Below are 27,132 nucleotides of genomic sequence, written 5' to 3' on the forward strand. Positions count from 1 at the left end.
GGGGTAAAACCTCCGCGTCAGGAAACGAAACGGCTGAAAGTCCTTGGTTTCACACACTTTTGCTGACAGTGCAACTCATTTCTATGATAAAAAGTCAGCTTATTTTTCCTGCCTTAGTTATTCTCATAACTAAAGCACTTATTTAATGAAAGGAACACCTCAGGGAAAGACCTCCCTTTCTTTACACCAGCCCCAAATTTCCCAATTATTCCTGGGAGCACAATCTGTACCTCCCAACACACGCCCAAACCTCACACCCAGCTGCCGCAGGTCTGGGCTCCTGGGCCGGCCCGGAACCAAAGCCCGGGGCTCGCGTTTCCGCCGGAGCCCGAACGCCACCGCGCCGCTGGGGAGGGCCGCAGCCATGGCCGACACCGCCGCTCCGCCGCCGGCCGCCGCTCCCGCCTCGGGGCTCCCGGCTGCACCCGGCAGCAACCCGCTGTCCCGCAAGCTCAACAAGATCCTGGAGACGCGGCTGGACAATGACAAGGTGGGGCGGGAGGCGGCCGGGGGCTTGGGGGGAGCAGGGGCCGGGGCCGGCCCGGCGGGGAGCGCCCTGCGGCGAAGCGGCCGGATGAGCCGTCAGGGGCTGCGCGCCCCGATAGGCTCCGGGACTGGGAAGAGAGCCCTGTCATCCCCTCAGTTCCGCTGCGGAGTCGCAAGCTGACGTTTGCAGTCTGAATTGAAGATAAAATTCATTTTTGCTTCTCCAGGGACATGCCGCGCACCTGTTCGTTCCCTTCAGGTCGCAGGGAGGTTTGTGTTATTTAGCTCGAAGGACACCTCTCGGGGTTTTTCTGATTTAAGTGTTTTCTAGCTGGGGATAGGTATTTTAAAATACGAGGCCAAATTGTATGTTGTGCAAAACCAGGGAAGGCTCAGTCGTTATTTAAGTTATTTAGCACCTGATCTGGAGTGTGTTTTGGCAATTTTTGTCCCTAAAACCATGTAGTAGTTAGGTTTGTCTTCCTAAAACCATCAGCTTGCGGTGGCTACAGACTGTAACTTGGGTCTTTTTTAGTTGTGTGCAAAGTTAAGGTCTCTTTTTTTATTTCCTAGGAAATGCTGGAAGCACTCAAGGCTCTCTCGAGCTTTTTTGTTGAGAACAGTTTGCGCACCCGAAGAAACCTCCGTGGAGACATCGAACGACGAAGCTTAGCCATAAATGAAGAGTTTGTCCACATATTCAAGCAAGTTAAAGAGGTAATGTTTTCAGAGTTTGACTAGCTGGAGTCAAGAGTACTCCTATGTAATTTGGAGCTTTGAAAAAGAAAGAATAATTAAGAGAGGTTTTGGCTTTTCAGAATAAATGTGCTTCACAGGACAATTTTTTCAGCATTTATTTCATTTGATGAAAATCCTGCACAAAGAGGGATGGTGTTACAAACAGATAGAAATACCAAGTAAATATTGATCTTTAGAGGTGCATTCTCTTCAATGAAAAATTGTTAAGAGATGTATTCTCCCCATCAATTAATCTTCAGAGGTGCATTTTCTCCATTGATATACAGGGACCCTAGAGCAACTGTGTTCCTTGTAACTTGGGCATATCATTTTAGTGGGATGAAGCTGAGTCTGGGCATGGTGTTTCTGCCTCTAAACACAGTCACTGTTATTTGAACTTACTTAGGAGCTTGAGAGTATAAATGAAGATGTGCAAGCAATGAGCAGCAGCTGTGAAGATATGTCCAGTCGTCTGAAGGTAATATATAAATAGATGTGCTTTGTGTGTTTTTCCTTTTGAGGTGCCACTGTTTTCTTTTAATAGGATAAATAAGTCCTTTGGAGGATTAACAATGACACTAAGATGTTTGCATAGTATGCATATTATGTTACTTTAGGATATTACAGTCTTTTGTTACTTTTCAAAGCATTGAGGTAGTTTGAATTTCTTTCAAGTTTGAGAATATCAGTGTCATATCCATTTGTGAGTATAGAGAAAATATTTTATTAGATTTTATGTGTGTTAGATTAAAGGGTTAATTACATTTGTGTATTTCTGTTTAAAATTTGTGCCTTTTGCATGGAGCACATCTCTTGAGTTCTGTGTTCATATAAATACTTCACAGAATAGTAGAATGCACTGGGCTGGAAGGGGCCTTTGAAGGTCATCTAATTCACCCCCCTGTAGTGAGCAGGACATCTTTAAGTAGATCAGATTGCTCAGAGCCCCATCAAGTCTGGCCTTGAATGTCTCCAGGGGTGGGGGGCTTTACTACCCCTCTGGGCAACCTAATCCAGTGTTTCACCACCCTCATAGTAAAGAACTTCTTCATAATATTTAATCTAAATCTACTCTGCTTTAGTTTAAGACCATTATCCCTCATCCTGTCACTATATGCTCTTGCAAAGTTTCTCCCCAGCTTTCTTGCAGGCCCCCTTCAGGTACTGGAGGGTTGTTAAAACTTCTCCCCAGAGCTTTCTCTCCAGGCTGAACAATCCCAACTCTCTCAGCCCATCTTTATAGGTGAGGTGCTCCAGCCCTCTGATCATTTTTATGGCCCTCCTCTGGACCCACTCCAAGAGATCCACATCCCTCTTGTGTTGAGAGCTCTAGAGCTGGACATTGGGTCCTCTGGGTGAGGTCTCATAAAAGGAAAATAGAGAGGCAGAATTATCTCTCTTGATCTGCTGGCCGTGCTTCCTTTGATGCAATACTTCAAGTATTTTCCTAACAAAGTATCCTGGAATCAAAAGAGGGAGGCAGACCTAGTGTGCCACCTTCATTCTATTGGTTTTGTTTTGTAATATTGTCTTGAAAAGGTGATACACAACTAAACCAGTTGTATTTCATATTAATGCCAAATCCATAATGTTCCAGGAGGGGGTGAAATAAAGTTGTGTTTTATAATGCAGCATATAATCCAGGCTTGGATCTAGTGTGCAAACCCAATAAAGTTTAAAAGGTTTATGGATATTGAAGTGGAAATGTTTTGCCAAACCAAATCTGGTTTGACTGTAGCACATCTGATATAACACATGAATGAGAATTCTGCACTAAAAACAATCCTGTGAATACAGTCTCTTTTTTACCTTCCTAATGTGTGTGTGTGGATTTTAGATGTCCCCCTGCTTAGATGAACAGGTTTCATAGTCATTGTATGTCATTCCCATTAGAATGCTTGTAGTTTGATGAACTGATTCCAAAAGGTGTGAGAGCACAGTGTAGTGCACTGCAGTACTTCAGTTTCAGTTTTGGAAGGCAATGGGTAATGCACCTCAGAGGTCTCGGATCTCTTTGAACACTGCTAATGTGGATGTATTCCCTAGTGCAGTTCAGAACTGTTTGATTGAACTCTTGGATGTGAAAATGAATCAAGTGTCCATGCAGATTTTTGCTCTTTTCTGCCTTTAGACCATGAAGTGTAACTGTTCTCTGTGATATTTTTTTTTTTCCCCAGACTAGAGCCACCCTGCAGTGATTTCTTTTTCTATTAAAATTGGTAGATAGTTTTGTTCTGTGCCCCACAGGAGGTTTCCTCTAGAGCCTTGTAGAACTTGTAACTTGTCTCAATTCTACCCATGTTTTCTTTGTCTGTATGAATGTAAGTTATTAAGTCCATGAACTAGCAGTCAGTTGTCAAATACTCTGGTGTTTTATCTGTAATAATAGGACATGAAGACTTGCAAGCTTGTGCTTAAGCTGAATAAGAAGACAAAAATGAACTGAGAGTAGAACAAATAGAAGATATAAAGAGGAGTATCAGTAGCATATGAGAAGTGTGCTAAGATAGCAGTGCATTAAGGGAGTAGAAGAAATGCAAGAAAGAGACTTTTTATTGATAAGCTAGAAAGATTTTTCTGTTTTTATTTTGAAAGCTTATAATACCTTCCAATCCTGATGACTAGATAACTGTCAGGATGTGATTTCAGGACAGTGACTTGATTAATGCAGTGGCTGAAAAGGAGAGAAGGAACAAGCACTGCAATGGACTAAAGTGCAGTTAAAGAATAATGAATGTTTTAATTAGTATACTGTGATGGGGAGGAAGAGAAAAATATTTCTATTTTGGATCTCCAAGGAACATCAAATATCAGCTTTCTGATTTTCCTGGCATGTTGGACTCCTTTCTCCTGGTTATCAGGTTTTGCTTAGATGTGAGCTCGTGTTACGTACATACAACAATAACAGAATCTGGCATGTATTTAAATGAAACTGGCTTTCTAATATATCTAGTTAAATTCAGAAAAAACCTGCTTTTCCTTCCTTTCTGCTGTCCTGCTGTTAACATTCTTCTTGGCAATTGATACTTCTGTCCAGAAGGTATTGGAAGGAAGCAAGTTTCTTCTTTTGGTTTATTAATATCTGCAACTCTGAAGGGGGGGAGGGGATCAGGACTTAGTACATTTCCATACTGAAAAATTTGTGTCCAGTTCTTTGTTGTAACAGTCTTTTTTTTTTTTTTTTGTTAGGCTGAAGCACTGAAAAATCAATTCTTTTTAAAAAAGTTTAAAGCACAAATATATTAAAAATCTAAGTACTATTATTTATATAAGCTACCTGAAGTTATTTTGGAACTAGTAAATGTTCAGTAAATTCTAATGATTTTTTAAATAAAATTTCCATCCAAGGAAATATAATAATTTCCTTTAGAAAATTCACAAACTGGCACTTCAGTGATGCCTGCTGTCTACATTCACGAAACAGCCCGGGCTACTGAAGCTGTACTTGAGTTGCTGCAGTCCTTGTTTCAACTTCTGAGGTGTTCCTGTACCTCACCTGGTCTTTTGTTGTAGCTAATGTAGTGTGACAGATAGAAAGGCTGAAATGAATTGGTATCCATATCTACTTGAATTAGACATCTCAAAGGTTTCAAGACTGGCATCTTCATTTTCCAAACACTGTAATTTAGACCTATTACAGCCCTGAAATTATTCATGCAGAATACCCTTACAGCTCTTTCCAACTGTTGTTTTGGTTTTTTTTTTCCTAAATAATTTTTCTTTTCTGCCTAAACGATCACTGGTGGTATCCGTTGGTAAACCAACTATTTTGGATGCCTTTTGCCTTCAAGTTGAATTGTGAACTTCAGAACTCTTTAACTTCAGTTTCAGCAATTCTTTTAGTCATGCAGCTGCTGTCTGTAGCAGAATGGTTTTTGCATGAATTCCCTTGCATTGTCATCACTGAACATTTAGTGCTGTGATGAAGTTCTTAAATGCATTGCACTTGCTCCTTTACTGCCCTGTAAACTGCTTGGACTGCAGAGCTCAGCTTGTTAACAAATACTTTTCTTTTCCTCCCCATCTGTAAAATGTGCAACTGTATTCAAATTGTCTAGAATGGATGGATGAGTACTGGTACAGGGTTTTTAGAATTTTGTAACAGGAAACAATTTGCAGTCTGTGGTCAATTAGAAAAAATCAGAACTATTTATAATGTTTTCCCTTACATTCAGTAATGTTGTCACTAAAATTAACTGTGTGTATATTCAGGTGTATATAGAGATGAAAATATAAGTCGATAAGTTTATTAATTTTTTTTCACATCTGAAAAAAAGAGGTAATGACTTCAAGAAGTCCTTTTGTTTCAAGGAGTACACTCTTAAAAATTTCTCATAGATGGTTTCAAAACTATTACATATTCTAAATGTTTGTGTAATACATTTGATATGTTTGTTTATCACATGCTTAACCATTCTAATTGTTTTCTAGGCAGCAAAGGAACAAACCCAGGACTTGATAGTTAAAACCACAAAACTCCAGGCAGAAAAGTATGTATTACATACTCATTTCTTGAAGGCATGGCAGTACTGATGGATTTTTTCTTTCCAATCTATATCTGCTACTCTTGTTATTTAATAATGACTTCAGGGGGTTTTGTATTTGTACTTTTTTTTGTTTTTAACACTATCTATGTTTCTAGCACAATTGGGAAAAAAATCCTGAACTCTCAGTTTATTACTAGAGGAGACAAAAAGGTAAGAAGGTGTGTTAAGTCTTATAATGAAAATTGACCTTTTAGGGAAAAGAATGAGTTGTAGTGGTACAGCATGCTGAATATGGATGTGCTTTACCTAATGTCAGTTGACACAGTAAGTTCTATTGTTCTGTAACAGATGTTGACCTGCTCAGTGTCTCATCACTTTCACAGGCTTCTTGTTGTTAATCTTTCATATCCAGTGGAAATTGGTGCCTTGTTCAGAGATTGTAGGTAGGAACAGAAAGCTGGCTTATAACCTACTCTGCCATGTTTAAAGCTAACTATGAAATATGTAAGTGCTGTTTAATAAGCCAAGCACAGACCACTTTTCCCCTTGGTTCTCCTATCTCTTGTGGAAAAAGAGATGTGTATTTTGCTCTTTGCAGTATTTTTATTCATGGAAAGGGGATAATAGTCTATGACAGATTCAAGTAATCTTTATCTTTTTTATGTCTGGGGCATCTGGTTTTAACAGCTTTAGCCTTTGACAGTATTGCAGAATGAATCTCCTTGCTTTTCAAGCTTTTTTTCCTGACAATTATATACAGTTCACTGGAGATTAGAAGGAATTATTTCTAGTCATCAGTTTCCAGTTGAAAATATGACTTTGGATATCTCAGTGGCTTTGAAATCAGTAGGTTCATGTTGTGAACTGAAGCAGGAAGTGGATTATGTCCTGTGAGGGTGTGAAAGTGAGGTTAGAGCGTAATCGGTGCGTATTTTAAAAGTTGAATGTAGAAAAACTGCATAAAATACAATACTGGTTGATAGAAAATGAAGGGTTTAGTGAAGTCACTGTTAAGTAAGTGAGCAGAAGTCAAATTGTAGAAAATTTGTTAGTTTAAATACAGATATGTGAAGTAGTAGCAGAGAAGTGGTTGCCTTTTTTGTAGTCTGAAGAAAAGGAAAGCTGCTTTGATTTCTTGTTCTGAAGCAGAGTAGAAGATATGAAGACCAATCCCAAATGATGTATGTCTAATTGGCCTTAAATTCCATTAAAGGAGATTATGCAGACTGTACATTCGTACTTGTACAATATAGTCCTTACTCACACAATAGTTTACTTAAAAGACTTTCTGCTAATTCCTTTAAGAGACAGAACATCCCCCTAGTGAGGAGGAAAAAAGGTCTGGGAAGAAGCCTGCCCTTCTCAGGGTCTGTGTGACCTCAGAGTGCACACATGGACAAAAAATTTATTTTGAAAGGCTCTTTTGTAAGTAATCATGAGGTACCTGCTAGCAGAAGTAAAACAGTATTTGTGATCTTGCTGTATGATGCTTATGGAAGAATTCTAGTGCCATTTATTAAGAAAATTAACTCTCTGGCTAAACTCATGAAAAATGTAAGCAGAAGATTGTTTAATTTTTTCTCTTGTGTGGGACATGGGAGTCATCTTTTGTCTCATTAAATGACTTTCTTCTAATGCATCACTTTGGTCAGCATCAGGTATGAGAAGAGGCCTTTGCTACTAAATGTCAGGGGTTTCTTGAAAAGCTGAAATCTTGCCAGCAGTAAGACACAATGCCAGTTTCCTTAACATAAGACATTTCTGAGCCAATGAAGGAGTAAATGGTGAAACTGGGAGAACATGGCTTCTCTGTCTTCTGAGATGTCCTAAAATGCTGATTGAAGCAGAGATGAAATCTGGACCCATTCAAAAAGAAGGCAGCTGAAACAATGACTGTAAAGCAAGGGCAGTCGGTCTAGAATAAGGCAGTAATTGTTGAGCATAATGAGTTTTTTAGAGTTCTTCCTATAAAAAGATGTCTCTCTTACAATGAAAGGCAGAAGCCATTTTGAGATTTCATCAGTTCCAATTTCTGTTTATACTCTGTGGTTCTACCAGCTGTTTTATTCTGTGATAGGCTTTTCACAAGAAAATATGAGCGAGGTAGAATTTTCTCAAAGTTTAGGATGACAGGAATTTCACAATATAGTAGGATTTTCTGTGTAATTTTACTTTTTGTAATGGAGGTAATATTACATTCTGCCATTTTGCTGAACCAGTTGTTTACATTGTCTTTAAGGGAAGTTATTTTGACTCTGACCTTCTCCCTGAGTACTCCATTAAGTCCTGTTCTCATGGGTTTTAGCCATTGTTAAAAAGTAAATGCACAAATTATTTTGTTTTGCAGAAAATGATTTGCTGCACTAGCAATTGGTCAAAAAAGCACCTCCTATTATTTTTAGCTATTATGCATAGCATTTGTCTGATTTGCTTTAGCTGACCATTTTCTTGTAGGAGGAAAACGTTATGGTTTCATTCAGTGTTCTAAAACTGAAGGAAGCTTTCAGATGCATGTCATACAATTATGGTAATTAGGAATCTATAATTTTGAAATATTTAACATTTGTATTTGGAATTTTAGGGAAAATAGTTTGCTGTTTTCACTTGGAGAATATGAGGATAGAATGTTACTTAGGCAAATAGCTGAGTATTTCACAGCTTTTTGTTTACTTCCCTTCATTTTCTAATAGATGTTACCTCTGGTGTTGAAAGATGTCTAATTGTCTTTCTATAATAGTTTTGGGACAGTTTTTAGTAAATGGCAGATAAAACATTTGGCTTAGGTAAAGCATCTTCATATCTGGTCAGTTCTTGTGAAAAGTTAATTTTCTCAAAAAATGTTACAATTAGTATCAATTTTAAAGTAAACTGCAGTTAAAAGAAGAAAAATATTCAATCCTAAACCAGAGAAAGGTAAGTCAATAATATTGTACTAATAAGTTGTAATGCTAATTATAAAATGAAATAAGAGCAATTATGTGAGTGGATGTGTGTGCTCAGGGACATCACAGAAAATAGGCCGACAGAAATAGAAAATGGGTGAGAGTCAAAGCTAGTTCTCTGGAAGTAAAGACCACTTTACTCTGAAAATTATGAAAAAATGGAAATAGAAATAGCTGGAACAGCTATTTTGAGTCGTTACAGTTTCAGAGCTTTAACTGAGCTTAACACTTGAACACCCTTACATCTTGTCTTGTTTTGCTAATTTCTTTTAATTGTGTTCTTAAACAGTAAAATGTGTGCTTTGATGTCAGAATCATTATTAAAGTTGATTCTGAAGAGTCAGTTTCTGTAGTACTGGGATTGTTTCACTTTTAAAAAATAGTTAAATCTGGTTCACAAACATATTTTGGAATGCAGCACTGTGTACTTCAGTTTATTTTAATTTAATTACATTCAGGCTTGGTCTTTATTTAAATTCAGCAGCCTGTAGGGTTCAGTGAATGATTTGTCAGTCACCTCCTTGATCAATACAAGGTCAAACAAGGTCAAAAGTCTTAGGAAAATGGTTCCCTGTGAACATCTGCTGCTTTAGTAGTGCTACACTACAGATCTGCCATGTTTTTCTCCTGGTGATGCTTTTTAATTTTGTTTTTCAAAGAAATACATTTTTTTGTCTTAGTCAAGTTGGAAATGATGCAGAAAGTTCAGTATTTGTAGCAGGTTAGAGAGGTTCAGTTTCATCAGTGTATGCTGGGAAAAGTGGTGATGTGGTGGTTTGCACTGATGAGCTGTATTTCATGTCTTGACCTTTTGAGACTTGTAATTACATTTATTCCTGTGGTGGATATGCTTCATGAGCAAAAGCAGTGATTGCCTAAACTGAATGATGATTTCATGTGGGGGAGGGTGAAGGTTCCAAGGCTAATTTTCTTTTCCTGAGTTGCACCAAAATAAAGAATAGGTAACAAAGCATATATACACAGGAATCAAGAGAGCTGAAGTGGATCTGGAAAAAAAAAAAAAAAAATCCACCTAATTTGCCATATCCAAGCAATTACCTGCAGAGAAAGCACAAGCTTTATGTTCTGCAAGCTTTTCTATCTAGCAGCCATGTACTCTGTTGAAACATGAAGTACACTTGATCAATATGAAATGAGGCATGGTCTTACAGATTGAGGAAAGTCATCATAAATGCAGAATCAGTTACATGATACCATTCCTGATTGATGTTTGTCTGATCTGTTCTTAGAAGAAAAGCCCAGAAAGAGAGAACCCACGGCCTTCTCTGGAAATGCATTGCTTCTTTATTGTTTTCCTACTAGCTGATGTAGTTTTCCTTTTGCTGCTGGTTAAGCTCATTCATTCTCATCTTATTCCAGGTGGAGCTAGAGAACAATGTGTTATATTCATGCCTTTGGCAACATTTTTTGATTTTATGGCAAATTTGAAACTAGACCAGGCAGTCCCCTTTCAAATGTTTTTAGATTGTATTAAAGATATGCTGAATATATCAGTCTGGTATGACACTATCAGCTAGCTCACCTCTGCAAGATGGAAAGCAGTACACTCCTTTTTAACTTAATCTCTGTTCATAAATTAGAAAACATATTTTGTATCTTAACTAGTGCTTAATGCTGATTTACCTACTAAGTATATGTATATATCTCACATGACCGCTATGAAGAGTAGGATGTAAAAATAGTTTATCCAGACTATTTTCCAGATACCTACCAACAATATCTTTAGGAAGCCTGATTGGTGTGTAAGAATTAACTGAGTTCTGTGTATTTATTTACAGCACAGAAGCTCTTCTTAAAATTTTTTTAAAAAATTATTGTAGAGTTTAGTAAGTTGTTTGGCAAGTTCTGAATCATATCAGTGCAGTTAGTATCCTCTGTTGCTTAACTGTGGGTTTAGCCTTTTTCATTTTGTCTACTTATTTTTAGAGCAGAATGTATTACATGGCAGAGCTGCAGCCTAGCAGGTTGGCTGTCTTTTAGATTGGGGTTACCTTCCATGTTTAAGTCCACTCTTCTGCTTCCAGGCATGATTTGCATGATGACTTTCATAAACTCATAAACTGTTCAACATGTAAGTAGTTAATTATTTCTGCATTTTGGGGTGTTGCTGTTCCTGGAACATTTACCTAGATTGTTTGTTCTTTCCAGTAAAAGCCTTTCCTTAACTTCCAACTTATTTCTTGGATAGAAATCATCTTTTCTCTTCTTATCCTTTGTCACAAAAATTCCCTTCATCTCCTCTCATAAATGAGGTTCTTCATTCCTATGATCTTGTCTAATGGGAGTCTGTTATTCTTGAACACAGATGATCAGGACTGTGATCTGATCTTGAGATGAGGTCTCACTAAAGCCTTCTGTAGTATTACTGCTATTTTCCTGTATCCTGGGAATGTTAATCAATTCACTGATTTTTGTTGCCTTCCTATTTTTTAATTAAGGAGAGAATGTTATATTTACTTATGCCATATTTACTGATTACCTTCTCACGGTATTTCAGTTCCTCTTTAATAAAGATGTGTTTGACAGACAAAATGTAGAATTAGAACACTTTTTCTGGGCATTTACAAATGAATTTTTCTACATGGTACTTATTCTTAAAGAATAGTTCCTGGCAGTCACTTTTGTGTAGATATTTTGTTATACAGTCTTGCATATTTTCCTTCCACAAAAACCACTACAGAAATAAAATTTTTCCTGCTGCTGCTGGAAGGCATTTATGGATGCCTTTTAAAGATGGCTGTTATTTTTTTATAAGTTAGAAATACTCCATCTTTTTGAGGCTGTAAAAATGTGTTGAATCCTCAGAACCACAAATTGAAAGTGATTTCAGAACATGCTGCTGCATCTCATCCTAGGCAAAGGAAGCGAGTAGATTTTTTTTGTGTTGTACTTTGTGGCAAGATAAAATTAAGCTTTGGAAAAGCCTGTTTCTTCTCCACCTCATTTTTTGAGCTGTCTAGGTGATAATCCCAACAAACAATGCACATTTGTCTTTGGTTCAAGGGAAAAGTGGATGAAGTGCATAGTTTTCCTGGCCTTTTGAGTTCTCTTGCAAAAGAATTCTGTCTCCCTGGCAACGATTAAAACTGGGAAAATCGCTCTTTGTTGGAGTCTTGTCCCCCACCCAAGCTCAAAAGTCTACCAGCACTTGGCACTTTCTCCTTTGCATTGGTGCAGTGTTCCCATGATCTGTTAGTTTTGTTCCTTTTATGCAGGGATAACTTCAGTGTTATCCCAAAGCTTTTTTTTTTTTTTTTTTAACCACAGTTAGATATTTCCTCTGCTGTAATTCACATGCAATTTCAAAATGCCCATGTTCACAGAAAGAGCAGTGGGTCTTGAAATGTCCAAGCATCTGCACAGGTACTGATTGCTTTGGGTTTTATGTAGGATGACCTTACTCTAGCTTTTATTGTTGCCTGCAGTGTGTTTTGCATAGCACTTACTGCAGTGAAATAATTATAGCGAACTTAATTGATATTTTAATCCATTTCCCTGTTTCAATAAGATTGATTAAATTCTAGTTAAATAGCTTTTAGCTTATGTTTGAGGAAATATGCATATATTTTAAATTAAATACCTATGCAAATATATTGGTCTTATTAATACTGTGTAGTGCCAGGTAGCAGTCAAGACTACATAGCACTTAACATTTTTGTTCCTGATCCATCATTTAGGATATAGGATCCGCAGTGATGGCTAACCTGGATTTTGAAACAAAGTAGCTTGTTGAAAGCTCATGTCCTTTGTGAAGACCCCAGAGAAAGAGCTTTATCAACATCCAGAGCTGTGCCATTATTTACCTTAGGTTAGGTGTCCCTGATTCCGGATCATTATCTTGGGAGAGATAGATGAAACATTGCTGCCACCTTGAGGTTATTACTTCGCCTTCACATTGTAAAACTTTTAGCTTGCCAGTAGTTAAATGTTACTTGCTTGATAGTGTGCAGGGTGAGTCAGTGAGCATTTGTGGAAGGTGTTAGCCAAAGACACAGGCAGAGATGGGAATGGCTTGAAGCATGATGTTTGATTGAACCCTTTTTTCTGTAGCAGCAAAAAAGCGATTGGGGGGGGGATCTTGTGTAGAGTGAGGACTTGCAGATGGAGAGATCTTCTGCAAGGTCTTCTGCCATTGTTTGTTTTTACAACCCTGGGAGTGAAGGGATATAGAATTCCAGCATGGACTAACAAGCATGCTGTTTGTACAGAGTGTGACTCTGGCCCTTGTTCTTGGAAGGTCTGCAGCCCTAATTCCAAGACATCTGCAAAGCAAACTGAAAAAAACCCAATTGTTCCTGGTATGTTGCACTTCCTAAAATCAGACTTCCCTCTACCTCTGGTTTGGTGAAATTTTGCCTTCAAAAAAATCTGAAGAACAGGAGATGATAGTAAATGAAAATCTTCTGTAAAAACACATAAAAGTTTATGTGCTCAGGAGATACACACATTGAAAGAACAGAGAAGTTTCTCGACATCCCTACTACTCCTGTGCTTGTGCCTGATCTTGTTTCAGTTGAAACTAAAGGTTTTACATTTGCTTTCTACAGTCTCCTTGCTACATTTCTTCTTTTCCCTAAAGGGAGGGAGAATCCAGTGTAAGTCTTTTTGGCTTTGTGGTCTCATATTAAATTGAGGTTTCCAGCAAAAGAGGAGAGACTTGGAGCAACTATGAAATGAAATTAATTTGCCCACATCCACATGATGGTTTCAGCCACATCCAGTGATGGTGAAGTTGATGAATTAGATTTTGTCAGCACCATTGTGTGGAAAAGGAAGGAATACACTGTTGAATGCCTCATCATTTGGTGCATTTGAAATTTTTAAGTGTTCTTGCCTGATTTTCAATTTGAGTAGTTATGGTTTTTAAACTACTGTAATTACTACTTTGTTCCCTGGTGTGATTAATTTCATGATAGTATAAAGAGTTCCTGGTACAGTGGAAAGGGCAGTAGAGGGCAGCATGGCTCAACCATCTTAACAGTGGTGGAATCTATTACTACAGAACAGACCTGATTCATCTTTCAGCTGTGTTGTGAGAATGATGTAGTTACTATGAAAAGATCTCTGACAAGTCAAATATTTAATTAAAAAATGCTCTTTTTTATTACCCTGCTGTCTGTTAGTTCTTGGGAGGATGATTTGTATGTATGTTTTCTGAACCCTCTCTTTTTAGATTTAGGTGATCTAGGTTTAGATGAGCTGCTATCAGATTGATTTAAAGTGATTTTACATGGATGCATCTACTGTCATTGCTGGTTCAGTTGGCCAAGATTATTCTCCATCACTCTCATTCCTTCCCTGAGAAAGATTCAGCTTCATGAACATTCTGAATTTGCAATTGTAGAGTTAAGTTGGAGAAAACCAAATAGACAGATGGATTTTGAAGCCTTGGAAAACTGTCAGTGTGTAAAGTCGAAACAGCCACATCTGCCTAGGACCCTGGTTGACATGTCAGTTAAAGATGTGCTATTAAAGCAGATGAGTTTTTTTGTTTTTCTTATTATTTAGGTGTCTTCTGTGTGACTTAAAAGTACTGGGTTGGTTCCCCAGAATTGATTTTCATAAATTTTAATGTTAAAACACTGTTGGATTTTATATCACTTTCATTCTCACTGTTCACTATGCTGGAATACTGATAATTGTGAAACAGTTCACCTGATCTCTAAAGAAGTTTGTGGAATTGCAGGTGGGAAGGCCATCCATGTCTACAGAGGGAACCCAGTTTTCTGTGCTTCTTCAGCTGATTGAGTCTATATGCTATTTAGAGAGTAGAGAAGTGGTAAATAAGTGAATGCATACTTTTCAAGCTTTGATCTTGCAAGGAAATTTCATTATGGCAGTCAGAAGTGTATTGCCTGCCTTACCACCCTGTAAAAACAGTGTATTTGTCTTGCGGTAATTACCGTGGCAGCTGAAATAGTCTTAAAGTAATTGAGCCTTGTTCTACAAATAACTAAGTAGTTTCTTCTCAATGTCCTAAAAAAGTCTATTTCCTGGAATACTGCATGCTCAAACCACAATTTGAGCATTTTTCCCATTGCTACAGGAATTTCCGTCCCTTCCTGTGGAATATAACTATTCATTAGGGTCCTTTTGTGGTCATAAGGTGTGTGATAAAACTTGTGCAAAAAGATGCTGCCCAAGAGACGGTGGTGTTTTGGGTTTTGGGTTTTTTTTGGCATATCACCTCCCTGCTGTGTTTATTTTGAGCAGGATAATCAACAAGAGAATTAGCCAATGCATTTTTTGTTTGTTTGTTTTTAAAATTAGTAAATTTGTATCCCAACTGTGTGTTGTTAAAAAGAATCTTTTCCACAAAAAAGTGGATTAATTTGGTGACTATTTTCTCATTTTGGGTGGTACAGCTTGTTGTGTCTCTCTGAAAACATGAGCTGAAACCCCATTCTTTCCTTGATGGGTTGGAAAGGAAATAACTGCAAGCACTACAACTGTACAAGCACAAATTATCTGGATTAGATAACTTAAAAAAATATTCTTTTAACTATTATTTTAAAAGAACTTGCTAGTTTTTAAATGTGCTAACTTACCTTTGCATTGTCTATACATAGAAATCTATGTAAGCATAGTAAAAGTTGTATGTGATGATGCAACTCAAGTGTTTGATATAATATTGGGTGTATTACTAGAATTTAATAACACTGATTTCTAATGCTAACATTTGCAGAAGTATGAATATGCAAAATAAATCTGAGATAAACCTAAAAGGTAATGTCTTCTTCATTTTGTTTTATTTCAGTCAGAGACTAGAAATGAAAGCACAAGTTGCAGATGCGTTCATAGCAAAATTCCAGCTGACACCAGATGAAATGAACCTCCTTCGAGGAACAAAAGATGAGCCAATTACTGAGGTAACTCGATGATCATTAAAGCTTTGCCCTGAACTAAAATGTAGAAGTGTCCTAGGTGAATTGTACATGAGATCTTCTTATTAGTGAGTAATGTAATTCTTTATGGATGAATGTACCTTTTAACAGAAGGATGAATTTCTGATGAGTTGGAAATGTGTGAGATGAAAGATTCAAGTAACAAGAAAGAAAATCAGAATTGAATTCTAGTTTGTATAGTGAGTTTAGGGGGCAAATGAGCTATCATGTGGTTCTACACTTCAAAAAGACCTTCATAAAGCCTTAATTTTCAGTGCTGATTTTTTAAAGTGTCATCACACTCAAATTAAGCAAACGAGAAATTTGCAGTTCTTCAATAATGCACAGTACCACCCCTGTGCATGTGTGTGTGTGCGTGCATTTTGCATATGCATGTGTATAGTCTTCAGTGACTTGAAACAATATAATCTGACTCTCCCTCATTATTATTTGGTGCTGATTCACTTTTAGCCACCTTCCAAAACAAATTTTGGAATTATGCTTATGGTTTGGATAAGAAGGCATATTGTTCTCAAGTAAAAGCAAACTGAATAATGAGACAATTGAATGCACTTAATAGATGTTTATTATTGTAGTTGCATAGAAACCTCCACTTAAATGTGGACTACCTGCTGAGAAATACTATCTTATTTCATCAGGCATCCTGTTTGCAGTTAAAGCATTATTAAAGACATGGAACAGATAACCATAAACAGTGCTAATAAAAGCATAAACGAAATGTGTTAAATGATTGTGCACTTGGCTAATTGCTGTGTGCTTTTGTAGTATTACCATTAAAGAACATTCAGGTTTCTAAAAAGCACATGTGACAGAGAACAATGAAGGCAACGCTGTGCCGTTTATAGTGCTTTTTTTTTTCCAGCAGAACAAGGATTAATCTATTTGATAAGAAGAGTTGTGGTGAATGGAGTTATATTCAGCTGGGGGCTGGTCAGAAGTGGTGTTCCCCAGGGCTCCCTATTGGGCCAGTTCTCTTTAATATCTTAATGAATGATCTGGACATGCTGTCAGTGCATCCTCAGTAGGTTTGTGGATACCAAGTTTTGATCTGCCTGAGGGTAGGAAGGCTTTGCAGAATGATCTTAACAGTCTAGATAGATGGGCCAAGGCCAGTGAAATGAGATTTAACAAGGCCAAGTGCTGAGTCTTGCACTTGGGTGACAGCCACCCCATGCAGTGCTGCAGGCTTGGGGAAGCTGCCCAGAGGAAAAGGGCCTGGGGGTGCTGGTTGACACCTGGTTGAGTATGAGCCAGCACTGTGCCCAGGTGGCCAAGAAGGCCAACAGCATCCTGGCTTGTATCAAGAATAGTGTGGCCAGCAGGAGAAGGGAAATGATCAGCCCCCTGCACTGGTGGGGCTGCACCTTAAGTACTGTGTTCAGCTTTGAGCCCCTCACTACAAGAAGGACGTGGAGCTCCTGGAGGGTGTCTTAAGAGGGGCTATGAAGCAGGCAGAAGGCTGAGGGAACTGGGATTATTCAGTCTGGAGGAGATTCAGGATAGACCTTCTGACTCTCTACAACTACCTGAAAGGAGGTTTTAGTGAGCTGGATGTTGGTCTCTTCTCCCAAGTAGCTCGCAAGTGGACGAAAGGAAAATGGTCTCAATTTGTGCCAGGGGAGGTTTAGATTGGATGTTAGGAAAAATTTCTCATTATTAAGGGTTGTCAAGCATTGGAACAAGCTGCCCGAGGAAGTGGTGGAGTCACCATCACTGGAGGTATTTAAAAGACATGTAGATGTATGTGGTCCTAAGGATATTCAGGTGGATTGAAGGGTGAGATGGGGGAACTGGTATTTTCAGAGCAGCAGTTGGAACTCAGACCTGCAAGGAACATAAATACGGAATATTGAAATGGGGAGTACAGATTGCTCAGAATGCTAGAGATTTGAATGAGAAGTTAGTGGTTTTAAACACCACTTTTATTTTTCCTTTTTAAATTTGGTTTATTTTGGTTTTTTTTTTTTTTAGGATTTTTTCAAGGCTTTAGGAAGAGTAAAGCAAATTCATGATGATGTCAAGATTCTCCTCCGGACAAATCAGCAGAGGGCAGGGTGAGTGTTACTTAAAAGAGTGCAAAAATAACTATGTAATAGTTAAAAGGAGAAGTTACAGCAAAGTCTTGTTCTTTACTTCATATGACGTACAGAGTATTTCACATCAAATCAAAGAATTGAAGTATATTTCAAATTTTCAAAATATTAATAGTAGTATATTTTATTTGATATTTTATTTGACTTTACTAGTACTACCTAAAATAGTATTTACAAATAAAATCTTTTTGTCTTGTAGCTTGGAAATTATGGAACAGATGGCTTTACTGCAGGAGACATCTTATGAACGACTTTACAGATGGACTCAAAGTAGGGCTAAGAATGTTTTTATGTTTATGAATATCATTATGATGATTCCTTTAATTCCCTGATATGAACTTGGCAAAAACCCTTTCCAAGATTCCTTACTAAGGCTTTGGGTTTCTTTCTTAGTGAAAGGTTTGTCCAAAAGCAAGCTCCTGTGAACTGAATGGTTGATTGAAATTCTCTCCTGTTTTGGATCTGTGTCATCTCTGTAAAACTATAATATTTATTGTATTATTATGTATTGTCAAGTGGTTTTCCACAGAGAACAGCAGCTACAGTTTCGTGGTCTAAGGAAAGTGTTAAGTGCATTGCATTTTATTTTCTTGCAGGTCTCAGGGAAGTTGTTGTTTCTGTCAGTCTAGTAGTAAGATCTGGCTTAGTGTGAGGAGTGGCTTATTACCTGAAAATAAGGCTTTTTTTCCTTTTCAATCAGAATGCTCTTTTGAATAATAATGATTAGTTTTCCACGTATGTGCTCTGGATCTAGGTGTCAGCATTCAGTGTAGCATCTTGATAATATAGAATGTTGGTGCTTTTGTACTAATCTTCTCCTAAGACGTTGACAGAAAGATATGGCAAAAAAAAGCTGCTGCAATATGATCTTTTGTTCACTTACTATTCTTCAGTGGATGATGAAGCCTCAAATAATAGTTGTGTTTTCACTCTCATCAAGCACTCAGTGTTCATATGATTTCCACATTTTTGCACAGAATAGACAAGACTACATTGTTAATAGAACTGAAATAAAGAAAAAAAAAAAACCCAGACAAACACCAGAAAACCCTCCAAAATAAACCCACTAATTGCTCAAGTAATTGCTTCCTTTTTTCTGAGTAGTTTACCTGAAACATGGTGAAGTTATAAAGGAAAGTGGCAGAATGTGGATTTCATGCTCATACATGGGTGCAACCAGATACTAAGCTTCCTTTAATTTTTAATATTGATGAGATTTGTGATGGACATTTAATTACATATAATTTGACATACAATTAGTTAATTGAGGGAATTACTTTAACACAAACTAGACCAACTAACTAAACAAACTGTGAATTTCCATTGCTCTTCAGTTCGAGAAGGCTTCAGTCCAAAACCAAAAACATTTGAATTTTTGGCTCACATTCTTGTTTAACAGCTTGTTATAAAAGGTATTACAGTGGAAAGAATCCATTTTAATCTTTTGGTATTTTATAGATGAATGTAGGGCTTTGACGCAAGAATCGTGTGACATTTCTCCTGTTCTCGCTCAAGCCATGGAAGCCTTACAAGATAGACCTGTCCTGTATAAGTAAGTAAATGTTTGTAATACTCTAGAACAGAAATTAGTATTTCCAGCCTATGAGATTTAAAGATTGGCATGAATTACTGTGCCAGAAATGACAGCAATTTAATCTTTCATCAGATTTTTTTTTTTTTAAATAGATTTCATCTTCTTAAAATTTCAGAAGTATTTTTGACATAATTATGGTACAGTAAATGTCATTGGACTTTTTCCAGCTTACTGGTTTCTAATTGAAGTAAAATGTCAGACTGTTTTTTATTTTAATCTGAAAGAATTGTGAATTTCTAGTGCTCTTGTGAGATTTTTCTGAAGAAGAAAAAACACTGTCCAAAGCATGTGATTGTCTCATTTAAATTCCCACAATAAAAATTGATATAGGCTAATTATCTCTTACTGAAGTGCTCCTGGTAATAAGAAAGTCTTCAACTATAAGCTGTACAGTAATCTGTTAAGAACAATCTACTACAAATGGACCTCTAAAGCACAGGAGTATTTTTATAAATATATACGTATATGCTACTCATTAGTTCTTGTTCAGAATTTGCTGAAGGGACTTAACATAAATTAAATGGTAGTGACTAGAGACGACTTAACCGCAAGGTGGCACTGTAAGAACGGTTTTAATTTGATCGACCATACCTGAGGAGGTGGTGGTACTTTTCATTTTAGTTTTTTGGCTTGGGTATTGTTTTTTTGCTTGTTTGTCTCATGACATTTTGCAACTATGGCAAATTACTTTTAGCTGCAGGTATCCAGGACAGCAGAGTACTAGGCTGTCTTTTAAAGGCTGGGCTTGTCTTTAGGAGTGTCAAGTGTGCAAAAGTGTGAATCTCTGTGGAGCAACTCATGGGGAGAATGCACAGTCCAAGTGTTTCTTACGTTCTGTCCTCCAGACCTCCTTTTACAACTGAAAAGGATCAGTTACCACTGTGCTCACAACGTTTTATAAGATTGTTTTCAGATACAGTTATATGTTCTGCAATAAATATTTTGTTATCTTACTGTCAAATGTTATAAAACAATTGCTTTGCTTTTGTAACATTTATGGGGAAAATAAACCACACCTTACATATAAACCCACAGCTGGCTAGTCTGAAATTAATCTGGAGAGAAACCTTTATATTTTTTCAGACATCTCTCTCACAAACAGAAGTACTAGTATTATTGAAGTACAATTTGATAGGTAGATTTTTTTTTCCTACCAAAAAGGCAAAAATAAACATTACTGTGGAAGATGTGACCATATATCTCTCATCATAGGTTATCATGCTTTATTACTTGCTACAGCAGTATTGTAAAAATTGCAGTACTGAGGCTTTGCATTTTAAAACTCAAGGTTTAGTTTACTCCTTTCCATAAATTTTTGTATACCTCTAGTACATAGCAAACTACTGAGTTCAAAATGTGAAATTTGGGTCATAGAAAAAAGTAGTTTTAGCTCTTCCTCCAGATCACTGCCCTTGCATCTGATAAATACTGTGATTTGACTGTGTGAAGGGCAGTAAGATGGAGAAGGGCAAGAGTTCATAAACAAAACCAGAAATTCTTGTCTTCCTATGTTAATCAATGCCTTGGTAACATCAAGATGACAGAAAGATTGCACCATGGATGGACTGCTGGGAACTGGAGTCAGTAGAAATCTGAAATAAATTCTTGCATGATTTTCACTTCCTGTTTCTAGCAGAAAAATTGAGAGCTGTTTTGTAGAAAATACGGAAAGTAGTAGCTCAGAGCTGTGTTCTTCTTCAGTCCTACACTGATTTTTTTTCCAAGCTTTTTCTCCGCCTCCTTCCTTTCCTCCCCAGCTATCATTCCTTTACTGGGTTTTTGAAAAATTGCAGCTGGACTGAAAATAGTCCAAATGTTGTTTACTTCCCTTAACATGAATGCATGTAATAATGTAGTAGTAAGCACTGTGTTTCTAGTGTAAATAATAGTTATTATGGAGTTTTTCTGTGATGCAGGATTTTCTCATAGTTGTACCCTGTTCTGCTTAGAGCAAGAGAAGAATGAGTAGTTTTCTCTTGAAACAAAATTATCATTATTTAATGCTGTTTTCAAAACTAGTAACAAGATCACATGATATTTTCTGCTGTATTTTTAATGATACATAGCTGTTTACTGGAGGAAAAAAAATCTTAGTTGGTTTCTAAAAACACTTGAGATTTTTCACTACAGTGCTGCTGTTCCTGGACTGTGGGTAGTCAGCAGATCCCAGATCTCTACCACTTTTAATTGCATCATTTTTGTAAATAGTAATTTATTAAATACTTTTTTCATAATCTTTTTTTAGTTGCAGATATTTGCTCTCAGTGTTAGTGAGTGCAGTGTATGAAGAAAAAGGTTTAAACAGAAATTTAGGATTTTTCAGTGTATTTTTTCCCCTCTCAGTCATGTAGGTTGAAAAGAGCAAAACTGGAGGATCCCTTGGACTCTTTACAGCATAATAGAAATCTAACTGAATGTAATTAGGAACATTTTTGAAACAGTATTGTTTTCTTTTGCATTTTTTTTCCACATCCTGCTTAATTGTGAATGCAATACACGTTTAACTTTAGTCAGTGAGTAACATGCTTTGTATTATTATTCTTATATCTGTTCAGATTCTGGGTGTATTGCTAAGTGACATAATGCTTACCGTTTGCCATACCTTTGATTTTATTAGAAAAATTAAAAGTCCTGTGTATTTTTTCTCCTTTTCAGTTTGTCTTCTGTTAAAAATGCTTAACTTTGGATTGTGGTTTTTTGGTTGGATTTTTTTTTTCTTTCCTAAATAAGTAGAGGTGTTCTTTGGTTTGAGAAAGCCCTGTTTCTAAGCACCTGTAACAGAGATGTTAGCAGTGATAATTTCCCATCCTTCACTTGCTATTGTGCTTAAGCCCTGACAAGAAGCTCCAAATATGAGCTGCTGTGTGTATACTCTTGATATTTCCTCTATTGTGAGCAAGCCATTTGAGATTATGCACTGAGCTGTAATTGTCCCTCCATTAAATATCTAACTAAGAATTACTTGAGTGAGCATCTATCAAATGAAAATAACTTTTTTTACTACTCATCATGTGGTAGCCTAGAAGAAGGCTGCAGTGCAGTTGCTTCTCTTGTAAGTTAACTGGACCACACGTGAACAGGATTCCTAGACCAGTCAGTACTTGCTTATATGGACAAAAATGGAAAGCCTGATTGATTTATTTATTTGTTTGTTTGTTTATTTGTGTGGTAAGTGAATGGGAGGTTCAAGGAAAAGTTGTATCTGTTTAGAGGAGTCAAAAAAAAATCAGATTCTGAATTCTTCGTAGTAGAAGTATTGATGCAAGATTTCTAGAACTATAAAAATGGTTAAATGTGTTAAAGTTGGGCCAATAAGCTATGATGAGGTGAGCTGTTTTGTTTTACCCACTGTGATGTTTCAATAACAGGTACACTTTGGATGAGTTTGGAACAGCCAGGAGGAGTGCTGTAGTCCGTGGCTTTATAGATGCTCTTACTCGAGGAGGTCTGGGAGGTACCCCCCGCCCTATTGAAATGCACTCTCATGATCCTCTGAGGTACAGTACTAGCTAGAATGTATATAAAATAACCCTTCTTTTGCCTCTTGGCACTTTGAATACCTGATGCTGTGAATTGCTGATTTATACAGAATTTTCTGTCTTTGTTTAGGTATGTAGGAGACATGCTAGCCTGGTTGCATCAAGCTACAGCTTCTGAAAAAGAACACCTGGAAGCTATGTTAAAGCTTGTAACTATTCAAGGTAGTACTGTGTTTTAAAAAATACATTGGGAAGTGATAGAAAGTAATCCAGAAAGTGTCATTAATTTCTTAGACTGGGCTTTGGTTATGGGAGTCTGAGCTTGGATTTTCCTGGAAATAAATTCAGTATAGCTGGTTGTTGCATTTTGACAGAAGAAGGTCCTTAATGAAGAAGAGTATTTAAAAATGCACTCTTCATTTTACCAGCTTATAATAGAGTTATATTAAATTTGCAAAGGGACATTTTATGCTGTGCTTGATAGTTAAAAATTGTCTCTAATGTATGTGAATATTGTCTCTAATGTATGTGAACACACCTCCCTGAAAACAGTGCTGTAGTTTGTTGATATGTTGAGGATTTCTGTCGTGCCTTGCTGATTTGTTTAGTAAATGTAAAAAATATAATTCCTTCTTCCTGTAATACTCTTCTTTCTGTGCTGCATGTAAAAGGGAGTTTTCTTCTGTCATGTAACGTATCACTGCAGGTTTATGAAGGTCAAAGGAGACATGTAAAGCTGCTTAACATTGAAGCTTCTTCATTAACAGAACTACAGATTTCTATGCTTATTCTTCAGGCCTTTTGCTCCCTTTTAAGTACTTTAGACCTTTTTTTTAAGACCCTGTAGAAGCTGTGGTATGATTTACCTCCATGGCTTCAGCTAAAGACTCAATTAATAAATCAACCATGTGTACTGAGTCTTAACAAACTTGGTGTAAGGACTTGCATCTGATCTGTATCTGGTGAGCTCTTTAGACTGTACATCCTAATTGAATCCTGCTCTGGGATTTAAAGTTAATATGCATTCTCATTTTCCTTAACTGCTGGAAGTATAAATTGGCTTTTCTAATTAACAGTGTATGAGCCAGGAGGCTACTTAGAAACTGTTGTAAATAAAACTGAAGGAACGTTGTTTTTTAACTGCAATTAAAGCGTACTATAGAAGTTAATTTAGTGTTATTTACTGACTGTATCTCAGGGAGGTAGGAAAGCAGGCCTCATGATGATTTTATGGTAGGGAAAAAGACATAACAATTTTTTGTAGATTAGGACCTGATGCTTGTAGTCTAATTGGAGAGTCCTTCAAGAAAAGCTGGCCCAGTGGAGAGTGGTACTGTGTCCAGTTCTGCTGTAGCCTGTGCTGCTGCTCTCCAGGCTTCAGTTCTGTTCCAAAATAGCCCCACCTTTGTGCCATGCCTTATTTAACTGCTAATTCCCTTGACACTGACACAAGCCAAGCTGAGTTTCTGTGACCACATAGTTTTATACATTTAGAGTATTTCAGTCACAGATCAGAGTAAACTACTTGAAATGTAGAGAATATAAAAGTTTTGGGGAAAATTAAAAAAAAATCACCAGGCAAAAACTTTTTTTCCCAAGACAGGTGTAAATGAGAGTCAAATATTTCTCTCTGGAACAAAAATCTGTTTTCTTAGGCTCTCCAAGAGTGGGTTTGCTATCACTGTTGTGTAGGTTTCAAGAAACATGAAGAGGGATTCTTAGCTTCATACTGTAGAAGCAACAAAGCCTGGGAGATGGTGTCATGTTAGCTATCCCTCTGCATCAGTGGGAGGTTTTTTGGATTACAATGATGGTTATGTGATAAAATCTGTAAGACAAAACAGTACTTAATGGGATACTTACTGGTTCTTGTAAAACCAGTTTGACAAGAACCATATATGAGTAGTGCAGCCTTATGAAATACCTTGAGATTATATGTTCTATATAAAATTTAGTTCCTGAGTTGGTAATTAATTAGTGAGCACAGTGTCTGGTTGCTCAGGCTACATATAAGCATTAATATCACTTAGCCATTTAAAAAGTGTACCTTCTTTTTATGTGCAGTAGTGGCAGAAATTTTCATCTCCAGAAGGCCAATCTTCCTGATGAAAGTTTGCTCTAACACAGGCATTTCTGGGGAATTTTATCACAACTGTTTGGGGATTTTTTCTGCTCCCTATAGAGGGAGCCCATGCAACAAGTATAGAGGAGGTGCTTAACTGCGGGCCTAAAGTTAGATAACAGGGATCTTTCCCTATAATAGGCCAGTCAAATATTGTAACTTCAGTATCAAGTTGAGTAGCAGGTGGAAGTGATTTTGTTATTTTAATTCAGGAGTCTCAGTTCTGAGACTCTGTTCAGAATTTTATTTAATTTTTCCTGTATGCTCTGTATAATATCAAAACTATGGTTAATGAAGTAAAATGCAACTACACACAAAACTTATCTTCTTAAATAAATACAACAACAACAAGTCCCCCCCCCAAAAAAAAGCCAAACAAACAAACAAAACCAGAAGTGACACACATAAGAGCTCTTGTGTAAATTGTGAAAAATTGTGTAAATACCACATTTTTTGTTTATTCCAAAATAATTTTGTTAGTCTGACATACTAATACTTGCATCAGTTATGTAACCCACTGTGCTGGAAGATTTCTTTTTATTGTTTGCTGAATTGAAAATATTCTAATTGGACATAAAAGTGTATGTGTAGGCACAAGCATGTGGCATATCAAGATTGCAATTCCAAGTCCTTTGTTATCTGAAATTGTGTATTTTTGCAGATAAAACCTTCATATGCAAGAATTTGTAAAGTCAATCCAGTTCAGATACACTTGCAAATATGTGCTAGGTGCTTGTTATATTGATGAACAGTAAAAGTGTGACTGTTCCCACTAAAAAAATGTGTAAATTGTTAGCATGTATCTGGGAGCTGATCGTTACATAAAAGACCATGCATCTTGCAGCTTATAATCTTACTTTCTTCCTTGATATCGGTACTGAAATACATAATCATCTTTTGATTATCTTACCAAGTTAGTATGCTGAAATTCTTACAAAAACCACACTGAATTTAGTTGTTTCTGCTTATATGGCTTTTGACATATCTTGGTGTAAAAAGACACTGGCACAGATCTTTGATCTTTTGTAATTTTTACTCTCAGAGGTAATCTCTTTTAATTTGAAATAAGATCTTCAAAATATAGCTTCAGTTCACCTGATTTCTATCACATGTCATAGTCAGTTTGTTTACTGTTCATTGCATGGGTCCCATCTGAAGATGAACTCCTGTTGACAAGTTTTAAATTAGAATTAAAGTATTGCTGTCTCCATAAATCTATTCCGAGTTGTTACTGAAGTGAGAGCTTGAAGATCTGTTGCTTTCAGTTTGATTGATTTATGACAGTACTGGTTGCCATGCAACAATTCATTTGTGTTCCTTGATAAGATAGAGCAATATTCTCTTTTGTAGATAGTTCTGTGAAAGATGAGGTTCCATTGCTGCTGGGGAGGCAGCGTTTGCTAATGCTGCAGCACACAGCAGTGTGGAGGTACAGAGATGATTTAAATTGTGACAGTGCTGTGAGTGTGGCAGCACTGGACCCTGACAGATGTATAGGTAGTGTTCAGGCCTTTCAAACTGGTATGTACTGGTGTTTCTTGAGCATCTCACTGGCCTTATTTTTCCTGTTTGATTTCAAGAAGTGCCAATCCTGAGCCTTTCTGTGACAGTTTCTAGCTAGAGCATTTATTCTTCCCCTTGCTCCTCTCCCTCAAATCCCCAGGTACTGTGTTGTGCTGAGAAGCAATTGCATAGCATGAGCTAATGGCTCTCCAGGACTTGGTGTTGTCATGCAGCTATTTCTTAATGGGTAGAGTTGAAGTTCAGTGGAGGTGTAAACTACTCTTGTGCAGAAAAGAACATACAGTTCCTAATGCTTCTTATGGAGGAGTAGCTCCTACATTTATTTGTGTTATGGTCTTGAAGAAAAGAGAGTTATGTTTGCATAATCTTAACATGTGTTTGCATTAACTGTAGGTGTGGAAGAAAATATTCAAGAAGTAGTGGGGCATATCACAGAAGGTGTCTGCAGGCCTCTGAAGGTGAAGTATTTTATTAGCATTCTAAATATAAAAGTTGTTCTGTCATGTTTTTCCAGAACCTGTGTCCCCATCTCTACAATGTTTTCATCACTCTTGTTTGAGAGTTAGATTCTCAACTTGCCCCTTCAAAATTAAAGATTCTGTTGTTCATAGATGTCTGGTTTAAGTAGTCATGTGGTGAGAGAAGCTAGGATACTAAATCTGTATCTCCATTTTCTTTCACTTTTTCTAAAGATCAGGAACCCTTACGTTCAAAAATTTAGTTTTTGGATAAGAATAAAGG

General features: G+C 37.1%; 1 protein-coding gene across 2 annotated transcripts in view; it reads left to right on the forward strand.

Annotated features, from left to right (window-relative positions):
- The first annotated feature begins 320 nt into the window (after window positions 1-320).
- COG6 (component of oligomeric golgi complex 6) overlaps window positions 321-27,132 on the forward strand; it is a 52,386-nt gene continuing 25,574 nt past the window's right edge. The window contains exons 1-11 of one of the 2 annotated variants that reach the window (XM_071738272.1): window positions 321-490; window positions 1,060-1,203; window positions 1,631-1,702; window positions 5,656-5,714; window positions 15,432-15,543; window positions 17,551-17,633; window positions 17,872-17,942; window positions 19,131-19,224; window positions 22,635-22,763; window positions 22,876-22,967; window positions 26,785-26,849. In XM_071738272.1, coding sequence (XP_071594373.1) covers window positions 365-490; window positions 1,060-1,203; window positions 1,631-1,702; window positions 5,656-5,714; window positions 15,432-15,543; window positions 17,551-17,633; window positions 17,872-17,942; window positions 19,131-19,224; window positions 22,635-22,763; window positions 22,876-22,967; window positions 26,785-26,849 — 1,047 coding nt within the window. In that variant the 5' untranslated portion in view covers window positions 321-364. Of the gene's footprint in view, window positions 491-629; window positions 757-1,059; window positions 1,204-1,630; window positions 1,703-5,655; window positions 5,715-15,431; window positions 15,544-17,550; window positions 17,634-17,871; window positions 17,943-19,130; window positions 19,225-22,634; window positions 22,764-22,875; window positions 22,968-26,784; window positions 26,850-27,132 lie in introns of those variants that run through there. The other variant, XM_071738281.1, reaches the window with a different exon arrangement.

The sequence above is a fragment of the Heliangelus exortis genome, chromosome 1 (assembly GCF_036169615.1).
Source record: "Heliangelus exortis chromosome 1, bHelExo1.hap1, whole genome shotgun sequence".
Lineage (NCBI taxonomy): Eukaryota > Metazoa > Chordata > Aves > Apodiformes > Trochilidae > Heliangelus > Heliangelus exortis.